This window comes from Haplochromis burtoni, unplaced genomic scaffold, assembly GCF_018398535.1.
Source record: "Haplochromis burtoni strain Fernald_Lab_line unplaced genomic scaffold, NCSU_Asbu1 Contig_1571, whole genome shotgun sequence".
NCBI lineage: Eukaryota > Metazoa > Chordata > Actinopteri > Cichliformes > Cichlidae > Haplochromis > Haplochromis burtoni.
The window spans coordinates 5,101-30,932 of NW_024583932.1; the positions used below are offsets into that span (position 1 = coordinate 5,101).

Here is a 25,832-nt window from a genome sequence, read left to right on the forward strand (position 1 = left end):
TCAAGAATTAATAGTTTATTGTCACATACACTGGAAAACAGTGGTTACGCTCAGCAATGAAATTCTTACATGCTAGTTCACTTCAAATGGGAAAATATATATAACTAAATATAAATAACTGAACTAAATGAAAATAAAAATAATTATACACATAGAAAAAGAAAAAAAATAAGGAAGTACATGCAAGATGAGTGAGCTGGGTCTAGCCCACACTGCTGAGGCATTTGGCTGCATTTGGTTGTAGTTCTCATCTTTCCCCCCTCCAGTGTTCAGTTGCTGTCCCCACCTTCAGTCCAAATCTGTTCTGATTTGAGCCAAGACCCAGTTGGGTCCAAGTCTGCAAAAAATAGGCTTATTCAAACTAAAAGCATATTTTGGGGTGTCTGTGGAAGTAGGTCATCTCCTAATTGGAAGACTTATGGTTCGATCCCAGGCTGCTACATTTCATTACATGAACTATTTGTTAACACAGAAAATAAGGACACATTAAACAGTAGGTTTACAATGCCTTCACACAGTAAAAAAATAAATAAATTGGCTAAACAGAATAAAACAAAACTGAATGAAGCAAAACAAAATAACACTTAAAACCTCTTTATTTACACAGGCCTACAATGATTAAGTCTTATTTTGAATTTACACACAGATGTAACTGATCAGGTGAGCAGGTAGCTTGTTCCAAAGAAGAGGACCCCAGTACCTAAAAGCACCTTAAGCATACTCAGATCTGATTCTGGAAACAGCATTATCAAAATTGAGATCCCTATCCAAAATTATGCCAAGGTTCCACAACAAATTTGGATCCAGAAAAACCTGAATTTTCTGTTGTTTTTATGCAGCACATTCAGTGTAAAATAGCCTTCAGACTGTGGATGTGGTTCTTAGAGTATTTAAAAGTAGAATGAAAGGCAGAGCCTTCAGTTTTCAGGCCCCTCTTCTATGGAACCAGCTTCCAGTTTGGATTCAGGAGACAGATGCCATCTCTACTTTTAAGATTAGGCTTCAAACTTTCCTTTTTGTAAAGCATATAGTTAGGGCTGGATCTGAGGCCTCAGACTGCAATAGGTCTAGGTTGCTGGGGAATTCCCATTATGCACATAGTGTTTCCTCTTCAGTCACCTTTTTTATTTACTGTGTGTTAATACACAACTCTGCATTTAATTTTTAGTTATTAGTAATTTCAGACTCTCTTCATAGCATTTATCCTGTCGCCTCCCTTCACCCCCAACCAGTTCAGGCAAATGGTCGCCCCTCCCTGAGCCTGGTTCGGCTGGAGGTTTCTGAATGTTAAAAGGTAGTTTTTCCTTCCCACTGTCACCAGAACGCTTGCTTACCAGAGTGGAGAGAGCCGTTTATCATATTTAGAAAATGATTTAATTTCATCACACTCATTTACTGAAGGAAATTCAGTTAGCATGGTTTTGGAGGGATAAAATACTTCATCAGTGGATGAAAAAAAAAGCAGAATTAGACTGGTTATTGTTGATCACTTGGGAGACATAGGATTTTCTGGTTAATTTAATTATTCTAGCAGTATAGCGCATTTTTCATAGATTTCTAAATTAATTAATTTGTAGTTTATTTTCTCTCAACTCTCCTGCAGTGTTTTTTGCCATCTTTCACTATTTTTCCAGGGTACTTTTGGTGGACCATATATATCAATAGTTTTTACAGGAGCAATAATCTCAATAACATGAGCAATTGTATTAGAGAAGTTGTCCATCATTTCATCACAGGATAACAGGAATGGTAATGTACACTTTGAAAATTCCCTGATGAATGTATCAGCTGTGCTGACATGCCGCTTATTGATGAATTAATTTGTGTTTTTGTTTTGACAGATGAACAATTGCAGGGAGTGACAGAAGTATTGGTGGGTTGACACAGGGTGGGTTTTTCCAGGGAGTCCAGCAGCAGTTCATTCTCCCATCTTTGGTGAAGGATGGAAATCCAACTTTCCAGCGTGGCTATTTTCTGGCTGAGCTGAAAAAGATCCAGAGCTAGTCGATTGTAGCGGGTCTCTTTAGTGTAATCCTTCTGAAACCATTTATGGGTAGGTAGCAACCAAAGGAGAAATCCATAGAGCAGAAGGACACCAACAGGTGTTCTGTTGGTGTTGGGCTGGTTGTCAGAATTCAATTGTTCAAACAAAAGTAGGTAGAAACAAATAGTTTTATAGTATAAACAAAGTTTCAAGCTCACAGCAGATGACCAGTTGGTAGTGTCGTGCAGCAATAACCTAAAGTAATGGGAGAAACGTGTCAAGCCAGCCAAAACTGAAATATGATGAACATGTATTTTAGTAATGATGACTGCAAATGATGTAGAGGTACATCAAAATTTATATTTGTCTGCACAGATCCACAAAAAAAAAAGTAGAAGCTTACACACAGAAGCTTAGTTGACAGAAGAATATCCAACCGATTTACACAGACAACAGTAAGACATCATTTCTTTACTGCAGCTTTCCTGTCACTCTTTCTCACTTAGGCACAGGAGGATGCTAATGCTACCAACACTTTTTCCAAACTCACAGTCTTAGAGAGCACAACAGTGAACGGATTTGATTTAAATCCCTATCGTGGACAATGATTCACAGACGTAGAGCTATCTAAACCAGAAGTTCCAATATGAGACACAACCAATCATGGCAGTCCGCCCCTCCATGAGCCTGGTTCTGCCAGAGATGCCTTCTTGTTAAAAGGGAGTTTTTCCTTCCCACTTTTGCAAAAGTGCTTACTCATGTGAATGTAATATTTTTACATGGAATATTAAATATCTATTTAATATTATATCAATTTATTTTAGTTAGTACTTAAACTGAATTGAATTTAATATATCACAAGGATGGACTGAGGTCTGATTCAGCAAATCCAGATTTATATAACTATTTTGTTTTGCTGAATCAGATCTAACCTCTGAAAGCAAACAAATATTCAAACGCTCCTGATCAATTCAGTCTCTTTTTTTTGTAACTACTCAGCAGTCAGAAAAACATTTAGAACCAAGATCTAAACTACAAACATACCAACATAGCAATTCTAAAAATAATAGTTTCTTGAGAAAAGAAAGTATTTCTATTGGCACACAACAGCAGCAGCATTATTTTAGAAAAGAAATTACTAAGGTCAGTATGATTAATCCTTCCAGATTAAAAAAAATGTTATTGAGCCATAGCACAAGCCACTGCTGTGATATATGCACTGTGTATTGTTGTGTGACCACGTTTTCTGCATCTAGAAGACCTAGATTAGTTATTTTTCAGTATGTATTGTAAATAATGCAACTTTATTTATTTATTTATTTTAAATGAGCCCCCAGTGCAACACGAAGAGGGCACCGCAGGCCACAACCCTAAAGGAAGCAGGCCAGCAACCATGCCCAGGTAGCTGCCTTGGACCCAGTAAGCACCATGTCCAGCAATAAAAACCTGCAACATTTGTCTCTCCAGACTCCCTTAAGGCAGTGTCAGAGAGGAGCATGTTCAATGAGAGACTGAGATTACCCAAATCTACTACTCCATCTAATTCATAGTACACAGTGCAATAGTTACATGTGTTTTATTTACAGTGAAAATAAGAAAATAAAATGTCAATCTATATTAATTGACATATATATATATCTTTGTAATTTTCTGGATATTTATAATTGAGCTATTTGTATACATTAGAGCTATTTCTCATAACTTTGTAATATATTGTATTATTTAATTTAATGCAGTCTAATTTTCTTGAAGACACTGTAACCACATAATGTCCTTAGGGATTAATTGTTTTTGAGGAAGCAGATATTTTCTCCAATGTGTTTCTCCAATCAGAACAGGCAATCAGGTTAATTTATTAATCCCTAAGGAAAGACAATAAGAACAGTAACAGACTGAATATTTGACTCTAAACTGTACTATTAAAGTAGTCTGTAAGTTCATTTGTAAAGTTTATCTTTTTTTCCCAGTTCTAGCGATGCAAAAGACAGTAAGGACTATATATATGATGTATTTTATTCCATATCTAATTCACTTATGTTACCTATGACACACACCTTGGGAGGGTGGGATACAGCAACTAACCCGTGTGAATAGGTCTTCACATATAAACCTCTGAACATGTATACAAGACCACATAGCAAGCACATAGTTCTCAATAGAGTTGGCTGTGCAGTGGATCTGCAATCCTTTGTCCTTGATAATGTAAACAAAACTGCTAATCTTATTAAAGGTGGAAGGAATCACTGGGAATTTTTATTTTATTAGTCCTTTATTTATCTAAGTAAAAAAATCTCATTGAGATTGAAAATCTCATTTTTCAAGAGAGAGGGATATGTTAAAATTTTGAAAGAAACCTAAAGCAGTTAGTAGCAAAACTGGGTCCTGGTCATTGGTTTTTTTCTAACACAACAACGACTGAAAACGTACGTCGCTCCTACTGAAGAACTACATCCAGAAGACCAAAGCGAATGTTTCTGTCTGCCTGCACAAAGCTGCTACTTGAATCCCATTAAAACTCTGAACCAAGGTCCGCTATGTAAGAACATCAAATGTGGAGGAGCTTGAGAAATTCAAAGCAGAACAGCCTGGGATTGCTCAGGAGACATGTGTGAGACTTGGTGAAAACTGCAAATGACTGCACGGTGTTAGCAGTCAGAAAGGACGTAGCTATGAACATAAGGGAGGCTAATAATTTTGACCCTGGTAGTTTCTCGCTTTCATGAAAAGTAAAATATGCAAGCATCCAAAATAAAACTAGGGTGTTTGCAAAAGCATGTTTAAAATTCCTTGCTCAGTTTAGCTTGGGAAATTTTCAAAAGCTATTTGTCCATCATCCACCTCCTAAGATAAAATGATAGGGCAGATGGCCAAACTTAGAGAAACCTAAAGAAATGAGACATGGAATGGAATTGTACTAGGTTTTAATTTAACCATTTACCTTTAAAACTGACTGCACATGTGCTTTCCACAACCAAATGCTTACCTCTTCAGCTAGTGCCTTTTAAACACAGTCAATGGGCGTTAGTTTCTCATTTTCATGAGATCTATTTATTTCCTCCTTGGTTTTCCAGGTTCCTTGTCTGTGGTGAAAATAGGAATATAAAATTATGATGCACCTACAGAATGACTTTGACCCTGCCCTGTGAGTCACTGCACTGTGGGCAATACCTTGATTTCTTACTGCAGAGCCAGCAGATGAGTCCCACTGTAATACCAACTAGGACGAGCCCTGCCACAACACCCCCTATGAGCTTTGCTTGGTCCCGATCTTCTCGAGATCCTGTAAACACAGCACCAAACAGCTTCAGCTTAAAATTATCATATGCCCACACATACGCTCACATGCACACACAAACAAGTTGAGCTGTGATAAAACTACATAATGTGTCTTCTTTAGCATATTCACAATGATTCTTGAACTACAGAGATCCTCTTTGCTCAAGCAATGCAATTTTATCAGATAGGTCTACTGTTTTATGCAATGCTTAGAATTCTGAGATTTGTTCACATTTACTTTAGTGACATGAAACAATCTGTTTAGATTGCAAGACGGCAATAATGGCAGTGCACAGTGGAATGTTGCATTTCATAACACCAAAGCACTAAAGCCTAAAGATGCATTATATATTAAGGGAATAATGAATAGAAAAGAATAGGCATCTTATAATATAACCAGCAACACAGTGCAGTAGTTAGCACTGCAGCAGTTAGCACTGTTGCCACATAGCATGTAGGCCCTGAATTCAAATCCTTCTGCCATAGCCAAAAGCGATGGGATAGTTAATTTGCTATTATAAACTGGCCATAGGCATGAATGGTTGTCTCTCTTTCTGTGATTGACTGGACACCTGTTTACCATTTGCCCTATAATACATGTGACAAGGACCCCCTTGACCCTAAATTGGATGATTAAGCCTGGGCATGGTTCCCATGCCCAGGCTTAATCACAGAACCCACATTGAGCAGTTAAACTTGCAATTATGTATAATTTCTTATGTATTTCAAGAAAGTCAAATTAGGTAATAGCACAGAAAATCAAAATCACTTACCTCTTCCTTTATTTTCCTCCTTAAAAACTGAAATGAAAAATGAATATATCAGAACTAAATAAAGAAAAGAAATTAAATAAAACAGACCAACACCATTTGTCTAAACACTCTTCTTAAAGCCAAACAAAATTCTGCACTGATGTAAACGGAGACAGGGCTGGCCAAATGTAGTCTCAGAATAGGAAATCAAAGATTTTTCCACTAATTGTAAGTGCAAGTTTTATATAAACACATTCTGTAGTAGTTTAAATCAGCAAATAACTACGGTTGATAACAGATCTAAATAACTTGTAGAAATTTACATTTAAATAAAGGAATTGACCATACTCTCAAAGAAAGGAAAACATTAAAGTTTCACATTGAAGGACATGGGTGGTGCAAATAAAAATACAACTTTAAATATTTAATGCATAAGATAGATAACAAAACTGTAGAATGTTTTGCAGCTGTATTAATATTTTCCAATCAATCATATTTGCTTTTGATTGTTAATCGAATATTTTCTTGAATATATCTATTGACTTTTCAGGTCTTTTATTTCTTGTATATAGATATAGCTTCATAATTAAACAATAAGAACATTAAATCTGATGTCTTGTATTCATTACAAAGGTATAGATTGAAATACACTACTTTTGATTAAGAAGCACATCACACATCAGTAAGAGATCAGGACCAGCTTGAATTTTAGCTGGTATTGGATTATAAATGCTGCCTAATTAGGCTAGTACAGACTGATAGATTCTCTTCAAGCAGCATTACAGTACTGGAATTTAAAAGATATTGAGAAGATGTCTGTTCAAACCTGTTTGACTTTAGTTATCCACTGCACAGAATTATCACACCTCTCTCACTCCTCACGTCTGTATAAAATAAAGCCAACCAACTAAGTAGTTCACAGCATTAACTTACCAGAGGAAACGCTGATTGTCTCGGCATGTTGTCCCAGGCGGTTACTGACAGTGCAAGTGATAGTCAAGTTCTCCTTGGGGACTATGGTGATTTTATGAATCACTTTGCCATTGATGTAGGAGCTCTCCTCCTGAAGGCACACAGGACACACATTGTATTGGCTTAACTATTCTACAGGATATTTTCTATGTTCTTTGTCAGTTACATAATGGTGTCATGATGTTAGTTCTCTTCCTTTCAATATATAATATCTCAAAATGTCCTAGGATCCTCATGTCCTTATGCTACACACTGGAAGAAGCACCCAAGGAAACGGGAAAAGCTGGCTAGTACACTCGCCAGAATCAGGGCTCATCTCTGTGCTTCTTATGGAACTAGACCAGATGAGTACACTATTAGATGGATTCTGCCTGTTGCCCCTAGAGATCCCACGCCATTGGATCAGCTGGTCCACACTACGATTTAATAGTGTGTCACTTTTGTGTCGCGTTTTCCTAAGCAGCTTCGGTCCTCTGGACGTAGCATGTATCCCACAAATCTTCGCACCCTTGCTCATACTTTAACGTCTGCACCCTTCCCGGCTCTATTAAATGCTAGCTCACCAGCAAACAAGATGTTTGTATTAAATGACTTAAAGTCGCAGCAGCTGGATTTTCCATTTTTGACAGAAACTTGGCTTCTACGTGACAAGTCTGTTGCTTTTTCTTCCTCCAGCTCATTCTTCAGCCTCCCTCAGACCTAGTGGTGCTGGTTTAGCTATAGTGTTCAACACCCATTTCAGTTGCCATAAAGCAGTGCAGGATTATTCATTCTCAAGTTTCGAAATCCAGCTTTTTGAGCTACACCTGAATAGTCCTGCGCCTTTGCACAATTATAAGCACTTTATCCAAGAGTTTTCAGATTTTATGACCAGAACTTTTCTTAAGTTTGATCAGCACCTAAAAGACGAGCACCTAATGGTTTAATAGTGTGTCAATTTTGTGTCGCATTTCTTGATCCTGGGATAATTAACTTAAGCTGTGAAAGCATCAAGGATTTTCTGATATTTTAAATTAATTTTTAAGTGTACTAAAAATATTTTTGATATTACTGGCCTTTATATCCAGAGATTAATTAACACTGGCCTTGTTACAGGTTGTTCCCTATCATGTTTTAAAGACGCTATAGGTGAGCCCCTTTTAAAAAAAAAAACACAGTCTGGGCCCAACTGTTCTGGCTAACTACAGGCCAATTTCAAAGCACCCCTTTCTTTCAAATGTTTTAGAGAAATTGGTCTACTCACAGTTGCAGGCTTAATGGGATCTCTGAAATTTTTCAATCTGGTTTTAGATTACTACACGGCACTGAGAAAGCACTTTTAGGGGTTTTTAATGATATTCTATTAACTGTGGGTTCTGGCAGACCTGCTGCCCTCTTGTGGTTGGACCTGGCAGCAGCCTTTGACACAGTTGACCATGATATCCTCCTTAAAGGATCTGTTCTTCAGTTGTTTCAGTCATACTTATTTGGAAGGACCTTTTATATGAACATGGCTCAAAAAAAGCCCCTCTTAATTATGGGTGAATTAAGGGTCAATTTTGGGTCCAGCCTTGTTTGTTTGGTATGTTGTCACTGGGGTCTATTTTTTCATAGTATAACCTTTTATTTTACTGTTTTGCAGATGACTTGAAGAGACTAATTGCCTTAAAGACGCTAAACAGTGGATGTCCTTAAATCTTTTAAAACTAAATGAAAACCAAACAGAAATGGTTATTTTTGGCATCTCTGTTAGTAAATATCGACAGTACTCTGGGCCCTTTATCTGCTCATTGTAAGACAAATGTTAAAAACCTTGATGTGTACTTTCATGGTTCCTTTAAACTGTGTAGGCAGTTGAGTTCAGTAGTCACTAGTCAAGTAGCTTTACCCATCTCAGACAGCTAGCCAAGGTAAAGCCATACCTTCCAACTAATGTCTCTGAACGTGTTTCGACTACATGTTATCCACTTCAAGGTCTAAACTTAAATCTTGTAGCAACAGAGACTTCTCTGTGGCAGGTCCCAGACTCACAAACACCGGAAAATTTTAAATCTCTACTGAAGACACATTTTTTTGGACTGGCCTCTAGCACATGTTACTTGAACAATGTTTTGTTTGCTTTAATAGCCTCGAGTCATTGTTGTTCTTAGTTAAGTGTGCCTATGCCAAAAGGCACACTTATTACTATTGCTCGGATTTATTATTATTATTTTCCTTTTTCCGCCTGAAATTTTGGACCGTAACTCATCCCACAGTTTTGACACAAGCTTCATAAATGTTATATCATTTTGTGCGGCTGGATCAGGAATGAGTAGCTATGACTTTTGGTGTTTATTACTTGTATAGTTTTTTAAGTATGAATATTTTAATGCAAGTTTTTGCCTCATATGGGAAAACGAAATGAATTAACGGGTGTGTTTGCAACTTAATTGGTTTTGGCCACAGGATCCTTATTTTCAGTCACAAGAAACTTAGATATTTCGGGAGAGTGGTGTGTAACGTCAATATTGTGTGTCACTATTAGCGTTAATGTTCTGCTGCCTACTAGTTCGCCGCTAGCTACTCGGCATATTTATGTGGAAATACTGAGTTGTTTGTGGCTGCTACCGTTACGTATATCCCCTCGTTGCGGGAAGACAGTGATGGTGTAAGAGCTCTCTATAAGAAACCATGCAGAAGGGCTGTGAACTGTTTCTGACGTTTCGCATCTATGGCTATAAACGAGTTAGTAGTATTGTGTGCTAGTTATAATGTACGGTACTGACGCGGAGTTTTATCACGCGAGTTTGATGTTGAATTTATGAGCTTATTAGGCAGATGTGGTGAACTATATCTGTCGTTATCAAGCCATTATCAAAATATCTCATGTCTGCTAGCGATAGCTGTGTACGACTGGCGAACCCAGCGCTACTATACCCAGCGCTAGCTCTTCACCGCAGGCAGCGGCTAGGGTTGGTGCAGGGCTGGCTCCGGCTGTGCTGCACCCAGCGTCAGCTGTCGTGTCTGCTTCTGATGATTGGTGCTCGGACTTATATGGTGATTCGTATAGTGTCGGTGACTGACAGTGACGATATAGATCTGGAATAAGTCACAAGGTGTCGCTGTTGAGCTGCATATATGTTGTAAATTTTAGCAATTTTGACCATTTGTCCTCTGCAGGACACCATAGTTCAGATTTCTCGTTCGCGTGGGCGCCATCTTGGTTCAGTGTTTACTGTGATGTGCAAAGGTAAGCACTGTCAGTGGCGAACTGCATTGGTTTTGTTTAAAAATAAGTGTTCCACTGTGTAAAATAGCGGTTTGTCATTTAAGCCGAGCATATATTTTGTTTATTGAGAGGTTCATGTATTGTCTGATGAGAGTATGAGACAAAGATATACTTTTCTTTCTTACTCTCATATAAAATATTTAGCTTTTATTAAATAGTTATCTGAATCTTACAACCAAACGTTTGTATAATAATACACAAGATTGGCTGTAGACCATTGTTAATCATTCAGAACACTGTGTAAAAATAACAAAAAACAAAAAGTGAATGAAAAGTGCATAAATATTTATTTTACGTGTTTGATGTGTGTGGCAGGGCGTGGTCTGCAGTGCCGCTGCAGGGGAGGTGGACCCACCTCAGCGGCATCTGCAATCACGCCTCTCAGGTGTAAAGTCTGTGCTCTCTCTGCTTTTTTTTTTTTTTTTTTTGTGTATGTGTCGGGCTGTGAGATGAAAAGCTACAGCCGGCTGTGTGGGTACAGCAACTATGTGTGAAAAGTGGTCCATAACGTAATGCTTCAAAGTGTGTTCATGCAAACATTGTCGGGTCTGCTTATGAACCTCTGCGCACAGCGTCTACAAATTGGGGCTGTACGAAGTCACCTCATCTTTACACAAAACTGTAAGCTGTCATCTGTGAGGCGCGAGCGGTGTTTGGTTTTACCATAGTTATGGTGGAGAATGGCTGCTCTGCTGAGTTTTGCTCTCTGTAGCCGTTTGAATGGCAAACTATACTGATTAGCGGCGGCATAGGCACACTTAAAATTTCTTCAGAATTATAAGTTCTATCAAGAACTTTTACTATTCGGTTTATATATTATTATTTTCCTTTTTCCGCCTGAAATTTTGGACCGTAACTCATCCCACAGTTTTGACACAAGCTTCATAATGTTATATCATTTTGTGCGGCTGGATCAGGAATGAGTAGCTATGACTTTTGGTGTTTATTACTTGTATAGTTTTTTAAGTATGAATATTTTAATGCAAGTTTTTGCCTCATATGGGAACACGAAATGCTAACACTTTGTGTGTTTGCACACTAATTTGTGGTTCATCTTGTACCCTTATTGTTCTAGTACAGTAAACTTTAAGATACATGAAGAGTGTGTAACGCAAATTCTGTCGTTTGTCAAATCAATGAACGATATGTTGTGCTCCTACGTCGCTAGCTAGCTCATAGTGGTCTGTGGAAATGAGTTGTTACCGGTGGCTCTATCCTTCACCGATATGCTCTCCCTGTATGCGGAAGCGATCACGGTGGCTCGGCTCAATCGTGATGGAAACCATGCAGAACGGTGTGAACTGAATTTCGTAACGTTTGCCTCATGGTCAGATATAACAGTTTAGGTTATATTTTCGTTCTAAGTTCATAACGTAGCGGAGTAGACGCAGTTTTTACACTGCTAAGTTACTGATGAACTATACAGCCCCTTTTAGCAGGTGGGTGTATCAAACTGCTTATCGAGTCCTATCAAGTAACTACAGTACTGCTAGCGCACTGCGTACTGCTGGGCGACTCAACAGCCGGTGACTATCCCACTAGCTTTCACGCATGGCGCACTGGCAGCCGCTGCTGCCCAGCGTGTGCCGCTGGGTGGCTCACCCACCCGCACCTGTCTGCACCTGTCTCATTGACCTTGTTGCTGCGGACTTTATGCTTGATCAGATGAGTGTCGGAACTGATTCGAGCTATGTGAAGCTGGAATAAGTCACAAGGTGTCGCTGTTGAGCTGCATATATGTTGTAAATTTTAGCAATTTTGACCATTTGTCCTCTGCAGGACACCATAGTTCAGATTTCTCGTTCGCGTGGGCGCCATCTTGGTTCAGTGTTTACTGTGATGTGCAAAGGTAAGCACTGTCAGTGGCGAACTGCATTGGTTTTGTTTAAAAATAAGTGTTCCACTGTGTAAAATAGCGGTTTGTCATTTAAGCCGAGCATATATTTTGTTTATTGAGAGGTTCATGTATTGTCTGATGAGAGTATGAGACAAAGATATACTTTTCTTTCTTACTCTCATATAAAATATTTAGCTTTTATTAAATAGTTATCTGAATCTTACAACCAACGTTTGTATAATAATACACAAGATTGGCTGTAGACCATTGTTAATCATTCAGAACACTGTGTAAAAATAACAAAAAACAAAAAGTGAATGAAAAGTGCATAAATATTTATTTTACGTGTTTGATGTGTGTGGCAGGGCGTGGTCTGCAGTGCCGCTGCAGGGGAGGTGGACCCACCTCAGCGGCATCTGCAATCACGCCTCTCAGGTGTAAAGTCTGTGCTCTCTCTGCTTTTTTTTTTTTTGTATGTGTCGGGCTGTGAGATGAAAAGCTACAGCCGGCTGTGTGGGTACAGCAACTATGTGTGAAAAGTGGTCCATAACGTAATGCTTCAAAGTGTGTTCATGCAAACATTGTCGGGTCTGCTTATGAACCTCTGCGCACAGCGTCTACAAATTGGGGCTGTACGAAGTCACCTCATCTTTACACAAAACTGTAAGCTGTCATCTGTGAGGCGCGAGCGGTGTTTGGTTTTACCATAGTTAATGGTGGAGAATGGCTGCTCTGCTGAGTTTTGCTCTCTGTAGCCGTTTGAATGGCAAACTATACTGATTAGCGGCGGCATAGGCACACTTAAAATTTCTTCAGAAATTTTCGCTTTCTAGTTGTTTTTATTATCTTATTGTATTTTTCTTTCGATCTTATATTTTTATTGTATCATTGTCATGCATGTGCCTTATTTAGTTCCTTTTTAGTTTGTAAAGCACTTTGTGCAGCAAAAGCTGTTGTAAATAAATCTGACAGTAAACCCATCGAGCAAAATCATTCTGGTAGGAGTTCATACAAGCTACTTTTCTATTCCTTTTATCTTACAGCTGCATAAACTGGAGCAGCCAGGGATCGACCCACCCTTTGATACTCTCTCCATTGTCTAACTGGACATGTGTTTAAGGTACTAAAACACGATGACAACACTTACCTTTATTGGGTTATTGACGCTCCACTGGAACTGGGGTTTTGGTACTCCTTCAGCTTCACAGGTTAGGACTGTGTCTTTGCCATCAGCAGCACGATATTTAGTAAGGTTGGTGATCCGAGGCTTTCCTGATACAAACACATTATTTTTCTTTTTTACATTATTATCTTTGGCATCAGACCATGCAACATAATTGAATTTACAAAATATTACAACATATAGTTTTTTTTTTTCAGACAACCAAACTAAACATTGTTGAGTTGTTATGCCCTTGTAAATCTTACAGTGAAGGTGCATCGGGTATAAAGTTCAAGAGAATTTATGAAAGAAGCCTCAAAGCTATAAGTTCAGTGACAATAACATCAACAGTAGACTGGGATCGAACCACCAACCCTCCATTTAGTAGGTGACCTGCTCTACTACCTGAGCTACAGCGACCCCAGTATTGTGTATTAAAATATGAAGCCAAGTGGTCCTGCCAAGTATCAATGTGTGTGAAGACTGCATTCTTCCTCACCTTCTATGACTAGTTGAAAGCTCTGACGTCGTGTCAGACCAGTCAGTGAAACTTCACAGATGTAGTCTCCAGCATCGCCAAAGGTCAAATTACTAAACTCTGGTCTCTTCACCATCTTTCCATTCTGCAAAGCAGCATCACATACAGTCAATGTTTTAATAATCTGGACCTTTAACTCTAATGTAAGTGAAACAGCAAAATATACATTTGCTTATCACCAAATTTGGTTAAGTTTTACTTATTCAGCTGCCTTTGCATGTGGCCCTACCAAGGACAGGTAATAGATATGTAAATCAGATGATATCAAATAGTTCTCTACTCTTTAGCCACTGCTCTTGTTCAAGGTCACAGGAATGTTAGCTTAAGTGGAAATTCAATATCATGAAGCTAACATGGAGTTTATACAGCCATATTACACAAAGACGCAGTTAGAAAATGTCTTCTTTTCTTGCAAACAATTTCATTTACTTTAATATTTTAAATGCCTCTTTTCTGAAAAACAATGTATTCACACAGTCCTTACCTTTTTCCATAACTCTTTAGCATCACCTGAGGTACTCTTCTCTATCTTCACAGACAGGGTTTCCCCAACGTTCTTCACAACCTCTCCAGTGGGACTCAGATTTAGGTCCAGGTCTGGCAACACATACAACAGAAAAAAAAGAGTCAAGTAAGTTCAATTCTGTTAATTTTTAAAAATTTATTTCTTTACTGTTTATTTATTGTTTTATCACGGTATAGCACTTGTTGTTCTTTAGTGTGATAGCACAGTGTTTCATTCATTTTGGCCGTTTTAGGCCAAAGGAAAAAACTGCCATTGATTCAGTGTGTTGGCTCTCACTGCGGTAAAGTGTCATTTTCTGTTCCTGTTACCTGTTTTCTGAAAACTTATAGATGACGTCTATTTCACAGTGTAATCATCCTGTGCTATCCAAAGCACGCTCTCTATTGATTCACCTTCTAATTATATTCATAGTATTCATTCACCGTGTCGCCATTTGCCAACTTTCTCTTAAGCATTCACATGATTGTTATCCTGCTGCACATTTTTGGCACTTAACTACTTCCACATACTTTGTGCTACAAAAAAGGTTCTGATACCAAAATGTTCAGCTTCCTCTGGTGAGGTGTGCTATTACTTTTTTTTGTAACTTTTAAACTTCTTATGATTTTTTTTTTTTAAATAAATCCTCTTCAAACCCACCCTACATTGAAACTTAACTACTTCAGCATACTTTGAGCTAGAGAAAAACGCAAAACTTTTAATGGGCCCCAAGACCTTTAACTTTTCAGGTATTACTCTGTGTTTTGATATCTTTTACGGTTTTCAAACAGTAACAGTTTAAGTTTATGAAGAATTAGATTTTTCATTGAATGTTCCCACTACTGCATGTTGACATTACCAACTGTAAAGACTGAGGCTGGAGAGTAGTCTGAAAAACTATTGTCCTCTTTCATCCAGTGTCATCCTCACTGAGATAAGATTTATGGTTCTCTCTAAGAAATGTCACCGAAGCACAGCCTCCCCCATCCACCTTGCCCATAGAGGACAATGTTAAAACAGCACCTAAACTTCAGCTGTGGCTGTTTTTACACCTTGTCCAGCAGACAAGCTACTATAGCCCAAACTGCTGAAAAACTTAATTCTGGTTCTAAACCAGTTAGGGTTATGTCCACCGCCTAAAGCACCAACAACGGGCACGTGAGCATCAGAAATGGACAATGGAGCAAAGGAAGAAGGTGGCCAGATCTGATGATTCATATTTTCTTTTGCATCACATGGATGGCTGGGTGTGTGGTGTAATAATATGATAATAATAATGATACAATAATAACACTAGAATAACATATTCATACTCATTCAGTGTAATTAATCAGTGATGATTAAGTATGTCTGTAGATTAAGCTAATTTGTACCTCTGAATATTTTAAATTTATGGATATTATTTTAGCTGGAAACATATTTAAAAAAAAAACACAACCCAAAAGCATCAGTAAACAAAGTGCCTTGTTATAAACAGGAATTAAAAAATGTTCACTCCAGGTGGGAAACATTATATTTTGTTTGTTCGGCCACAGTCATTTGTCCTTGGTCCTTTGTTATGTTATAGTATGCTTTAGCTCTGGTTATGTCATTCATAAGTACTCACAACTAACAACAATGTTCTGGGAGGCCTCCACTTTCTCGTTGTCAACCAGTGAGCATTTGTATTCACCCGTATCCTTTCTGTTGATGGCAGTTACAGTGTACTTGTCCGAATTTTCAACCAGCACTTTCGTGCCCTGGTGAAGAGCAGGAGTTAAGAGAAATACCATTAAAAAAAACAGACAAAAAGACAATAATAACTAGAAGTACCACATTCACTCACGGGGCACTTCATTAGTTGGACCTTGACAGTATCAGGTTGGACCACAGAAAAGCCTTAATCATCATAAAGGAATGGCCATAGTGTGCAAAAATACTCAACTAGGCTGTGGCATTTGAAATATGCTCAATTTGCTATTAAGGGGCCAAAAGTGTACCAAGACAATATCCCCCTATTATGCCAACACAACTAGCCTGAACAGTTGATACTGTTCTGTTTCAAGGTTTGTAGTGTTGCACTTTCAGAAATGCTCTTTTGCATTGCACATTGGTTACAATAAGTGGTTATTTGAGTTTCTGTTGCCTTCAATCAGCTTGAAGCATTCTGGTCATCCTCTAACCTGTGGTATCAACATAGAATCTTCACACAGACATTTGCTGCTATTTGTTGCTCACTGTATACTTTCTCTTTTTTAGACCATCCTCTGTAAATTCTAGAGATGGCTTTGTGGGAAAATTACAGTGCTGCTGAACTACTTAGACCAGCCTTTTTGGCACCATCAAACGCCACATTCAAGGACACTTTTTAACCATCTTTCTTCCCCATGTTGACGCTCAGTTTAAACATGAGCAAGTCATCTTGATCATAACTACATGCTTAAATACATTAGGTTGCTGCTGTAAAATTAGCTGATTAGTTATTAGTCTTAATAAGTAGCTGAACAGATGTGATAAAGTGGTCAGTGACTGCATATTAAGCATGCATTAAGTACAATATATGTCAACCAGTCAAGCTGCAGTTTATATTTATGTCTGTCAAGATTTTTATAACACCAGTAAAAACTCAACTAAATTTGAATTTATCAGGTGGGTAAATAATGTGGCATCATCAGTTATTACATGTGGTCAAAAAATGATCTAACCAAAACTCCACCTGAGATCATCACATTTTGGGAGGTCCTCTGACCACCAAAACCTGAAAATCTTGTGTTCTACGTGAACATAAGTGCCAAGTCTCTTTTGACCGTTTGGTGGATCAAGAAACATTTTTACTCATCTGCAAGATAAACAATGGGATCTGGCTCACCTTAATGTGAAAAAAGAAGGATCTAGGTGGAGGGTTGCCATCAGCAGTACACTTTAGTGTCACATTATCTCCTTCTATTATGGACGGCTGTGACATAATCTGGAGAGTAACCTGCTCCGATGGATCTGTAAATATGAAATATTATTCAAAGACACCTCCAACTGACGAATAGATAACTCTCAAACTGGCTCAACTCATTTAATTGGTATAAAATAAAATAATTATTATTATTATTATTATTATTATTATTATTATTATTATTATTATTACATGACTGATCAGTACTTTATCTACTGAGCGATAGGTATGAACTGAAAGCAATTCACAAATATAAAATTCTCCCATGATGTAGTCCCAGCAAGGACTTAATTATCCAACAACCCCCTTCCATCTAATCTAACATTCCAGTAACAGAAAAGACAGGAGAGGTGAGAAATGCAGTAATTAGGATTAATCTGTGGCTAAACTGAAAGTAAATTGAACATGGCAGCTATACACTGGTCAAAAGTTTTAGAAAACCCCATTTTTTCCAATTTTTTTTAATTTTTATTATGCAGTTTAATGTCTCATTGCACGGTGAAATGAAAGCATAGTAAAACTAAACAAATTCAGTGGAAAAAGAAATCATGGAATCAATTTATAGACCAAAATATATTCTAACTTTGGAGTCATAAAAGTAGCCACCTTTGGCACATATAACAGTTGAACAGACCAGTGGCATTCTTTCTACAATAGAATCAAATATTCTTCAGAAAGTTCTTTCCATATCTGTTGCAGACATTCCCATAAATGTGTGGCACTTGTAGGTTGCTGTGCTTTCACCCTTCTGTCCAGTTCATCCCAAACTAGCTTGATGGGGTTTAAGTCTGTAGACTGTGCTGGTCGCTCCATGTTTTCAAGCTTACCATCTGGTTTGTTTTCCTGAGGTAGTTCTGGCATAGCTTGGACTTACGTTTTGGGTCATTATCTTGCTGTAGGATGAACCGCTGACCAACTAGGTGCATACCAGAGGGTATTTCATGGCACTGCATAATGCTGTGGTAGCTGTTTTAGTTCAGGGTGCCTCTCACTCTGTACAAGTCACTGAACCTGGATCCAGGAAAACAGCCCCAGACCATCACACTTCCTTCTCCATGTTTGACAGTTTGACAGTCCTTTCACCTATTCGAAGGTGTACAAAGATCCTGCATGATGAACCGAAGATTTTAAATTTTGATTCATCGGTCCATAATACCTTCTTCCAGTCTTCAGTAGTCCAATGGTGGTGTTTCATGGCCCAGGCAAGTCTCTTTGTCTTATTCTGATGTCTTAGCAATGGCTTTCTTGCTGTAACTCGTCCAGTCAAACCTGCAGGTCGAAGTCTTCTCTTCACAGTTGAAACTGAGACTTGCTTACTACGACCACTATTACATTATATTATACTATTATATAACTATTATTTTAAATAATAAATAATGTATTTTTTTATCCTCTGGCAGTTCTCTACTTACCTTTTTTACCATTTTAAGCTATTCATTGGACTTAATCGCCTTGCATTGTGATAAATAACTGGAAAGAATTGGTGTTCTAAAACTTTTGACTGGTAGTGTATATAATAAAAAAAAATATTAAGACAGAAAACGTCCCTGAAATGCAAAGAATTTTACATTTCCTCTTGTCAGATTTTAAAATTCACAGTTTGGTTTGCTGCAGTGAGAGAGCCCCTGTTCCACACCTTTGAAGGGAATCTCTTAAAAAACATGGTGCATGAGTTGAAGCATGCAGTTTTACACACTACGGAATTTCTTCCAAAATTTTCATTGGATCTTATCTAACAGCAATGAAAGCATTTTAGCCATTTATTTCCTAAAAACCTTAAGCATACAAGTATTAAAATTACTTTGTGGCAATGTAGCTCTATATGAGAAGATGGAAAAAACAGATTTCATATAGTTGTAGTACAGTGATACAGACAGATGTCAGCACTGCCTTTCACTCACAGTGAATGGGAAAAGGTTCCAGCTCAGTCTCCTGATTAATCAGTGTGTGTGTGGCTTCACAGGCAAAGATTGCATCAGCATCCTCTTTGGTGGCTGCATATTGGAGGGTGGAGAGCATGGTGGATAGGCCTGTGTCAGGATCCAGCTTCAAGTGGTTAGTGATCACAACAGCTGGAAAGGCAAGATGACAACCACACCAGACACATGTACATACCCACACAGACAGACAGACAGACAGACAAACAGTCAAAGACACACAGATTTCGTCAGCTGTTACTATTCCAACATTGCTTTGATTTAGACAATGAAAGTCAAGGACTTTCCTATTAATCAGAATCAGAATACTTTATTAATCCCTAAGGAAATTATGTAACATTTATGTAATAATTATAATGTATTACTGTGTTCCTTCTGACAAGTAAGCAATGAATTTTATCATATGTCGTTTTAGCTATTCTCTTGAATAAATATGATGCCCTCTAAAAGGGGTTTCTATGACAGCAACTTCCCCAGTGTAACTGGATAGTTTACAGGTGACCGTAAGGGAAGAAATGCATTACATTTTTGATCATCTTTCAAAAGTTGTCCATTTTTTCTCCACTTGATAGTGGCTGGAGGGTTTGCTTCTGCCACAACACATGTTCCAACCTAAAAATGAAAGAAAACAAAACATAAACAATTATACACCAACTTGCATTTTTGTCACACTTAAAGGTTTTAGATCATTAACATCCCACAGATATGTCATATGTCAAGTACAGCAATTTTAACAACTGCTGACATTTACTTGGACTCTCTGATTGACCTTTCTGACTTCTTAGGAGTGGATGTGATTCATCACACAGCCACTCCTGGGAAGATTCACCAGCGTTCTAGGTTTCCCCATTGTAAATAATAATCTCTGTGGTTTACTGGAGTCACAAAGCCTTAGAAATGGCTTTGTAACCCTTTCCAAACTGATAAATGTTAATAACTTTGTTATCAGAGGTTTCTTTAGATTGAGATTGATCTTTTAATTTACTTAAATTTGTCAGAAAAGTTGTAAGTTGCTGAACTCAGCTTTTAAAAAACAAAACAACAAAAACTGTGGTTAATCGTAGTTTATTCATGATTTTTATTCATACCCAAACCTAACTGAGTGGCAGTTAGGTTTGGGTAGTGTTTCTCCCTTAGTAAATCACCATTTAAATATTTACTTGGTTCTTTAGAACACTACTTAAAGCATAAAAGACATTATTCCAAAATATATTTCCTTCCTACTGCTGCAATAATGGTGGTCGGAGCTAAAAGTAGAACATGGTTAAGTTCAAGAAAACATCTAACTTTTAACTACATAATTTCTAGAAGTTAAACGTTATCTAGATAAACAAAAATATCTGAGCTGCAGTGCCCCTTCCTCTTCAAGGACAAGTGGACCAAAGCTATACCAGCAAAATGCAGCATACATATACAACAGAAAGTGTGATTGTAGGGGCCAAGTTTTCCATTTTTTATTATTTTTATTATTCAGTTTATTTTCCTTTCATTAGTCACATCTTATGTAACGTACACATTCAATACTGCTTGGAATTTCTTTTTTCCCCTACTTCAGTTGTTTATACTATCTGCTATGAAAGTTTCCTCATCTCGGCTTAAAAACAATTACTACTTAATGCCTGCAGAATGGGGTGTTCATTGCAGGGTAGGTGCAGATGGTAGCATGAAACTTTGCACACCGATTTTGGTGTCTCATGTGTCGCACAACACAATCTTTGTGGTGTGTTGGCTAATTGTGCACATCTCGATTTTTTTAACCTTGCATGTTGTGCTGCGGCCTCCGCAGCTGGGCTGAAGACAGGAGTATACAATTGTTTCGGTTTTTACTACCATTTTAATGATAATACAGCTGATAATAGAGCTCAGGAATATACAGATATGCAGAGGGAGATGTTAAAACAGTTAAAACTGTTAAAACTTGCAAAAAAAACCCAACCAAACAAACAAACAAAAAAACCACTCTACAAAGTCTTCGCTTCTAGTTTTGACTATAGTCCTCTTATACTAGCCCTTATGTAGCTGTATTGTCTAAGTCACGACAGCTATTGTTCAGGAGAATACGGCAGCTGCTTTGAAACTTGTATTTATAAATACAGGTTTCTGTGAAACATGGTTTTGCAGAGGTGAGCGGAGCAGGCACATTCTGGCCTAGCGATAACCAAAGAAGCAAGTCACTTCAAATTGAAAAAAGAAATCTTATGAAAGGTCTCTGTTGTAAAGACAGACAATGTAATTTTACACATACAATGTTACAATGATGCCACTGCTTTAGATGTTATAAAGCTTCGTTTCAGCCTAGTATAAACCACAAAGACTTGTCTAAGCTGATACTATTTCATGTATAATGCTGAAGCAAGCTCTTAGTACTTTCACAAGTAAAAACCACATTGTGACAAAATTAGACGTGGCCTTCAGAAGGAGCAGTCTAACAGTGACTGTCAACAACAAAACCTGCCTTCATTACAGTCACCTTCATGGCAAAACAGACATTGACTGACTTTTGTGCTTTCTGCATTCTCTCTCTCTCTCTCTCTCTCTCTCTCTCTCGACTAGATTTTGCAAACATTTCTGTATACGCAATTCACGCTGCATCATGGAACAACCTGACACATCTGATGGACAAACACTGAGACTTACTGCTGTTAATTTGTCTTTCTGTAATAATTTACTTTTGTCCATAATCCGCACTGGTGATGGCTTCTCTGCAAACACAAAAGGACAAAATCAAGGTTTCGAATTAAATTCAAATTTTAGATTGCATCAAATTACAACAAAAGTTGCCGTAATATTGTAAAGTAAAGACCCTAAAATAATACAAAGAAACCCCAACAATCAGACGACCACTAATGAGCAAACACTTTGGTGACAACGGGAGGTAGTTTTTCCTTTTTCCTCAGCTCTTTTTGAGAGAGTGGCACGGTTGCCCTTCCGTTGGTCTTCCTTGGTCTCTTGTGCTCTGAGGGTCTCTGGATGTCTGGAGCCCAGATCTCCTCCATACCTGCTTCAGGAGGACAGGGCTATGGCTCCCCACACCCTCTAGCAGATCATTACATGAAGGAACCTTTTGAATACAAGCGCGCTCATGCTCACAGGTGTACACACGGGTGCTCAAAGACACAAACTACACCCTTTTTGGCTCCTACCTCAAAGCACACTGTGCGCTGTCAATCTTACGTGCTGCACAATAATATTCAATATTTAGTATTTACTTTTATATTCACATAGATTATTGCGATGATGTTGTTTATTATATTGGTCTCTTTTGTTTTTGCTTGTTTTCTTTTTTTTCTTTCTCAACAGGTGATCCAGGTGATTGATATATGTATTTTTTGTCTGTTTGTTTTGCTGTTTTTTGCCCTTTATCACTGTTCCTCTTCCCCACTGTTTTTCTTTCCCTACCTCTCTTTCTTTCTCCCTTTCCTTTACCCCAGCCATGTCTGTCCCATGTGTAGCAGGTGGAAATAAAATAAAATAAACAATAGAAACAAAGGTGAATCAAATAGACCAATACGGCAAGGCTGGGATGGTCCATTTGGTAAAGTAAATCCGTTGGGCATCTTTCTTGGCCTTTAGACAATTCTGATGGCAAAAAAAAACAAATGGGACAGGCGGGAAAAGACAACGGGAGGTAAAAACTCCCTTTTAACAGGCAGAACCAGGCTCAGGGAGGGACGGCTATCTCCCATGATTGGTTGGGAGTGAGGGGAGGAGGACAGGACAAAAGACATGCTGTGGAAGAGGGCAAGAGAATAATGAAAACTCCTTAATTAAATGCAGAGTGGTGTTTAAACACATGATGCGTCCAAAGGGGTGAGAGGACAAAAAAGCCCAGTTTATCATGGAAAGCCCCGAGAAGCCAGGTCTATTGCAGCATTACTAAAGGAGGACCTGTTCCAGCCTAACTATGTGCTTTATCGCTGAATCAGGCCACTTATCCAGGAATTTTAAGCCTGATTTAAAAAGTAGAGAGGGTGTCTGTCTCATAAATCCAAGCTGGGAGCTGATTCCCCAAAGAGGAGTCTGAAAGCTGAAGGCTCTGTCTCCCATTTCAGAACCACAAGTCTGACATTAATGGCCTGTATTTGTATAGCGCTTTTACTAGTCCCTAAGGACCCCAAAGCGCTTTACACAACCAGTCATCCACCCATTCACACACACATTCACACACTGGTGATGGCAGCTACATTGTAGCCACAGCCACCCTGGGGCGCACTGACAGAGGCGAGGCTGCCGGACACTGGCGCCACCGGGCCCTCTGACCAAATTAGCAGTACAACAAGGCCCTGCAGATCTTGATTCAGTCTGTAGGTAATGTTTTGATCAGACGTAGGTAGCTAGGAGTATTTCAAAGGTGCAGAGCCTGGTCTCCAATTCAATTATCCTGGCCTCCAGAGATGTAAACAAGCTACATTTATTACAAGTATTATTATTACTAAAGGAGGCCGAGGAGTAGCTAAACATCTGACACATTGAGCAGGTGAACAGGCCATGCTACTAGCGAGTCGCTAAGCTAAGCTAGTGAATCTCTAAGTACACACTGAATGAATACTGTGAATATAACTAGCGAGTGAGTCAGCAGAAAATGTACTTTGGATAAAGCATGTGAAGATTACACTATGAAATAACATGCTACATACACGTCTAAATTTAAATTGGCTACACAAAAATACTACTGTGCATTGTAACAGGAAGTGATACAATAACGCAGAGAGCCAACACCCACATATATTTTATATTATATCACATATAATAGAAAATATTATATAATTCAATTGCAATTTGCCTCCTGTTCCATCTTTATGCCCTGTTTCACAGTTGAATTTGCAAAACCCATAAGCTGGTGATACATCAGGACTTTTGGGAAGAGAAATCTTGATTCCAAACTGTATTTCCTTAAGCACATAAGCCACAAAAGTGCCAAATCCATAGTGGATAACACATTTGAAACAGCTAATTTATAGCTGCTATATATTGAGTAAGCTTGACAAATATAATTGGTTTGGGTTAATTATTGAGTGCTAAAAATTTTATTAATTTCAGTTTTATTTATATAGTGCCAAATCACAACAGAAGTTGTGGTGCTTTTTATTGTAAGGTAAGCCCCTACAATAATGCAGAGAAAACAAGAACACCTGAAGAGTCACATGATCCCCCATGAATAAGCACATCGGCAAAGTGGGAAAGGTAAACTCCCTTTTAACAGCCAAACTTAATGCACACTTTACAATGACCTGTTCACTTTTGTAAAGGCAGACTACCTGGCTAGGTGTGTTTGTGTTGTCTGGGAGTGTAAACATAAAAAGACAAGACTTTCAGTTAGACTCTTGTTGCATAAATGACATTTGAAAGGATGAATTACCATGGATTTTACATGAATTAAAGTTGCAAAAAGATTAGAAATATTATTATGTCACACTTTTACCAAAAGCTCGCTTTGGTTTTTTGTTTTTGTTGTTTTTACAAAAATAAAGTTTAGACAGCCTTGGTGAATAAATAAGGGGAGGAGCAAAATTCAAGATTGTAGTTAAGCTTACTGTAAACAACAACAGAGACGGGATACTCCATGAGGTTGGCGTCTGACACCACCATGCAGGTGAAAGTCCTCTGGTCTTTGAGTGAGGCCTGGGTAATGAGCAGGCTGAAGTGCCTATTGATGCTGACCCGTTGAGCATAACCATCTGTGGCCTGAACTGTGGCCTGGTCACTGTGAGCCTGTTTGATTAACAGATCACCAGGTGTGCCATCATCTTTTTCCTAAAGTGTAAGGCAACAGAAGAATAAGACAAAGAAGACAGGGTTTGTCAAATCTGTACAAATCTTCATTCTTCAAGCGTATTTATATAGACATGCACAAAAATAGAACAATTTTAAACAATGCATTTAAGCTTTCATTCAAGCATTCTCCAAGTAGAACGTACAAATGTATCACATATGTGCTAATTAGAATAGGTGTACACTGCTAACTCATAATGCAAAATTCAACAGGTCATCTTTGCCAGGTAATCTCTTTAATTACAGTGTGGATTAAGTGGAGCCATATTTATCTGACTTCTTTAAATAAGTCTTGAAGACACTAGCTGTAGATTTATGATGGACATAAGCCTAAAGTTTTGCCCTAGACAGGACACTCTCTCATCGTTTTATTTTATTCATTCCCTTAAGCTGGGCATACACTGTGCAATTTGTCACACAACAACCGTGAAAAGAGTTGGATGGACATTGCTGCTCCATTGCAGCTGGCTGGTCAATGTTTTTCATTAGCAATTTAGCAAAGTTGATGGTGGTGGTGTGTGTCTGTGTAAAGTGAAAGACAGAGAGGGAGAGAGAGAGAGACAGATTTTGTGTTATAAGCTTCATGTTATGGACGCACAGTGTGAGCACTCAGGTCGTGTTATGAAGGAAGGAAGGCTCAGAGTTTAGTGAGTGGGTGTGCTGGGATGTGCTAAAAGGTGGGCCTTCACAACAGGTCGCATCAGAGCACCGGGCTGTATAGTGTGAGACCATGCATTGTGACCTACGAACTTCTAATCCCTGTGATTCAATCCTACAGTTTGAGCAGAAGCTGCATAATGCGACTGAAAAAAAAATTGCACAGTGTATGCCCAGCTTTAGACTGGATGGTGATATTCACACAGCTGGTTGCTTACTTCACAAGTAACTCAATGTCAGTGTGTACTTACATATTTCCACTTGATG

General features: G+C 38.3%; 1 protein-coding gene across 1 annotated transcript in view; it reads right to left on the minus strand.

Annotated features, from left to right (window-relative positions):
• LOC102291243 (CD166 antigen homolog) overlaps nt 1-25,832 on the minus strand; it is a gene marked incomplete at its 5' end in the record, with an annotated part of 26,060 nt that continues 228 nt past the window's right edge. The window contains 14 exon segments of the mRNA XM_042217072.1: nt 1-2,239; nt 4,968-5,064; nt 5,153-5,264; nt 6,034-6,060; nt 6,946-7,075; nt 13,216-13,340; nt 13,730-13,853; nt 14,253-14,365; nt 15,880-16,012; nt 17,122-17,246; nt 19,101-19,271; nt 19,661-19,748; nt 21,774-21,838; nt 24,671-24,890. Coding sequence (XP_042073006.1) covers nt 4,986-5,064; nt 5,153-5,264; nt 6,034-6,060; nt 6,946-7,075; nt 13,216-13,340; nt 13,730-13,853; nt 14,253-14,365; nt 15,880-16,012; nt 17,122-17,246; nt 19,101-19,271; nt 19,661-19,748; nt 21,774-21,838; nt 24,671-24,890 — 1,512 coding nt within the window.